Raw genomic sequence first — 3,121 nt, forward strand, 5'->3', positions numbered from 1 at the left:
GCCGGGGGGGCGGCTTACCGTTTTTCCTCCGGGGGTTGGCTTGTTTTCGCCTCTTACACCTGGGGCCATCCGCCATGATCTGCTGCTTCATTGATAAGAGTGGATCAGATGGCAGTTCGCATGGGCTCGGCTCCCTGCTTCAGCAGCACGCAGGCTCTATGTAACAACCAAACACAGCGACAGAGTGGGCAGGGGGAGCTCCCATTTAAACGCAGGGCGCCAACGGGGACCCGAATTTGCACCCGAAAAAGACCCCATCCACGCACACGGCGAGCCTGGCCGTGCCGGGGGGAGGTGGGACGCGGACGGAGCGGGCTCCCCCCTCGCTCCCCAGCCGGGCAGCTTGCTTCTTTATTTCTTTCTTTCTTTATTTATCCGTGCTCCCTCTCCCTGTGCGTGTGTGTCTGTCTGTCTGCGTGTGTCTCCCTCTCTCCCCCTGTCCGTGTGTGTGCGTGTGTGCGTGTGTGTGTGTCCGTGTGTCTGTGCGTGTGTGTGTGTCCGTGTGTCTGTGCGTGTGTGTGTGTGTGTTGCACCAGCAAAGCAGATCAGAGAGAGACAAGAATTACATCTCAAATGAGTCATAACTCATGACCGTATGAGGGAATGCACAGCTTTTACAGTAGGCTGTTTGACTCAAGGCTAGGCGGACCGTTTCCTCCTAAAAGTACTTTAATTTGACACGAGAACTTCTTTTTCACACGGAGTGCGAGCCTTCGCTCCTTCTTCTCCTGCCTTTCTTTCTTTCTTTTCATTTGTTTTCTTTTTGCTTTTTATTAACACACACACACACACCCCCCCTCCTCCAAGTGCACTCCGGCAAAGTGATAAGAGGAGAGGGAAACATGGCTCTCCCCTCTCCTTTTGGGGTAAAGCACAGCACGGAGACCTCCCCCTCCCCCTAACAACGAGGAGTGTAATTATAAACCTCTGTCACCTTTTTAGTCAGTTTGACAATATTCAGGGTTTCCCCCTGCCCCTGAGTTAAACAAAGCTTTGTCTTTTTTTTTTTTCCCCCCCCCCCCCCAAGAAAAGAAACAGAAATCAAAACTACCGCTGTCAGAGTTTTCAGGCTTTCAGTTGGGTTTTTTTGGTTTGTTGGGGTTTTTTTTTTCTGTTTTTCTTTTTTTTTTTTTTTTTTTAAAAAAAAAACAACTTGTAAACTTTTGGACCTTGTGTGTGTGTGTGTGTGTGTGTGTGTGTGTGCCTGCGTGCTGGGGCTGTGCGGGAGGCTCTATCTGTCAAAGGGAGAGGGCAGGAGCATTTGGTTTGCTGCAAGGGCGCTCCTGAAACTCAGTCCAGCTCGAAGAAGATGCTGTAGCTTTAAAGATGCTTTGACTTGAGGATTAGTTTAAACAGGGGGCTATAAAAGATGTAACAGATGCAAACTGTAAAACAAGGGCAATTAACCCTTGCTCTCCTGAGCAGGATCCCCCCCTTCGCCTTCGCATCTATTGTCTTCCTCTGCACTGGGAGTTTTACACAAAACCTAAAAAATTATTACCTGCCTCAACAATTTTTTAAATTTTGTTTTGTGCAGCAAACCGAGCTATTTCTTTCTTTCTTTTTTTTTTTCCCCCTTTTTTCTTTCCCCCCTCGTGTCTTTTTACTTCGCTGGAGCTTCACACCAGGACTGAACAGTGAAGTGTGTTGCTGCTAAGTCTTTTTATTCTGCCTGAACTCTCTTTTCAGGCGTTTGCGGTTATCAAACCTGCTTGGCTTAATTAAAAAAAATAATAAAAATAATAACAATAATCTCCGAGCAGGTAAGAGGATGGGAATCTTGAGGGAGTGTGTGCGGGGTCAGTGTTTACTGACACTCTCCTGCCTGGGATTCCGCCTGGGCAGGGTGGGTTGGTGGCTCTGGGGCTGAGGATGTGTGTGGCTGAGGGAGGAAGAGCCTGAGAAATGTGCTAGAAACTTTAGTATTTGCCAGCTATTCCCCATCCTGGAGTGGGCAATGGGGGCATCACGGTGGCAGATCCACCAGGAGATGCAGCGGAGAGGGGAGGATAGGGACGGAGGCAAGCCCAGACCCTCCGCCTGCCTCGGCAATTGGCGTTTTCATGCAAAACGACCAATGGTGAATTCTTTTAAATGCGTTTCACTGCCTTCCCTGCTCCCCAGCCTCCCCCCAAAAAGTTGTCAATAATTTTAAACCTGCAGACCTCGAGGACACTTTTCTTCCCGGAGGAGCGGGTAGCTTTTTAAAAAAAAAAATTAATGTTGTTTTTTTTTTTTGCTTTTTGGTAAACGACTTTTAAGTTCCAGTCAATACTTTCACTTCTTGCTTTAGGATCCCAAAAGCTAAGGTGTTACTTCACCCAGCTTCACAAAATAAAATAAAGAAATGAAACTAAGTAAGCAGACAAAACAGCAAACTTTCTGTTTGGGGAAACACATCCTTCGCCGGGGAGCCCTGCCCGGGGTTGGGGCTCCAGCGGTGCCCGGCCGGGCTGGCTCTGCAGGCTCAGGGCGTGCAAAGCATTAACAGGTACCTGCAAACTTTCAGAGCTAAGATGTGAAACCTGAAATAAAAAGAGCAGGAGGTGGTGGTGGTGGGATTTTTTTTTCTTTTTTTTTCTTTTTTTTTTTTTTTTTTTCCGGCAGGAGGGCAAAGTCCCTTCCTAGCACTAAAACTTTTTGCCGCTGCGTTGTAAAAGGCACCTCCCGTACCTGGCTGACAGGTAAGGGGAGCAGGGGTGGTGGTGGCACAGCCCCGAGCACCCCGAAACTGCTCGCCCCTTCCCGGAGCGGTACCGAAGTGACTTCAGGTTTCGGGTTTAAAAAAAAAAAAATTAAAAAAAAAAAAAAGGTTTTTCTCCCCAAGTATAAACAAGCCAGAAAGAAGCTAACACGCTTAAAAATAAGATACTATCGAAATTAAATAAGCCCGCTAGAGCGTGAGGTGGAGTGGGAAAATAGAAGGGGAGAGGGAAGGGGAAAAAAAAAAAAAAAAAAAGAGAAAATGGAATTAAATTCCGAACCTACCTGCGAAGTCTTGTTTGTAGTTTTGGCCAGAAATGGTGAGAAGAAAAAGCATGAAGAAGCCGCGAAGTGGAGGAGAAAAGGTGAAGGGAGATGCAGCTCCTGGAGAAATTGTAAAAAGCCTTGCAAAGAGTTG

At 47.5% G+C, this 3,121-nt stretch overlaps 1 protein-coding gene across 4 annotated transcripts in view; it reads right to left on the reverse strand.

Moving 5' to 3' along the window:
* Positions 1-3,121, reverse strand: part of ZEB2 (zinc finger E-box binding homeobox 2) — a 121,153-nt gene that overhangs the window by 117,861 nt on the left and 171 nt on the right. The window contains exons 2-3 of one of the 4 annotated variants that reach the window (XM_035897889.1): positions 2,989-3,087; positions 19-156 (exon numbers count right to left, since the gene is read on the reverse strand). In XM_035897889.1, coding sequence (XP_035753782.1) covers positions 19-91 — 73 coding nt within the window. In that variant the 5' untranslated portion in view covers positions 92-156; positions 2,989-3,087. Of the gene's footprint in view, positions 1-18; positions 157-2,988; positions 3,116-3,121 lie in introns of those variants that run through there. The other 3 variants (XM_009642495.2, XM_035897891.1, XM_035897890.1) reach the window with 3 other exon arrangements.

This window comes from Egretta garzetta, unplaced genomic scaffold (genome assembly GCF_000687185.1).
Source record: "Egretta garzetta isolate BGI_Z169 unplaced genomic scaffold, ASM68718v1 scaffold197, whole genome shotgun sequence".
NCBI classification, from domain to species: domain Eukaryota; kingdom Metazoa; phylum Chordata; class Aves; order Pelecaniformes; family Ardeidae; genus Egretta; species Egretta garzetta.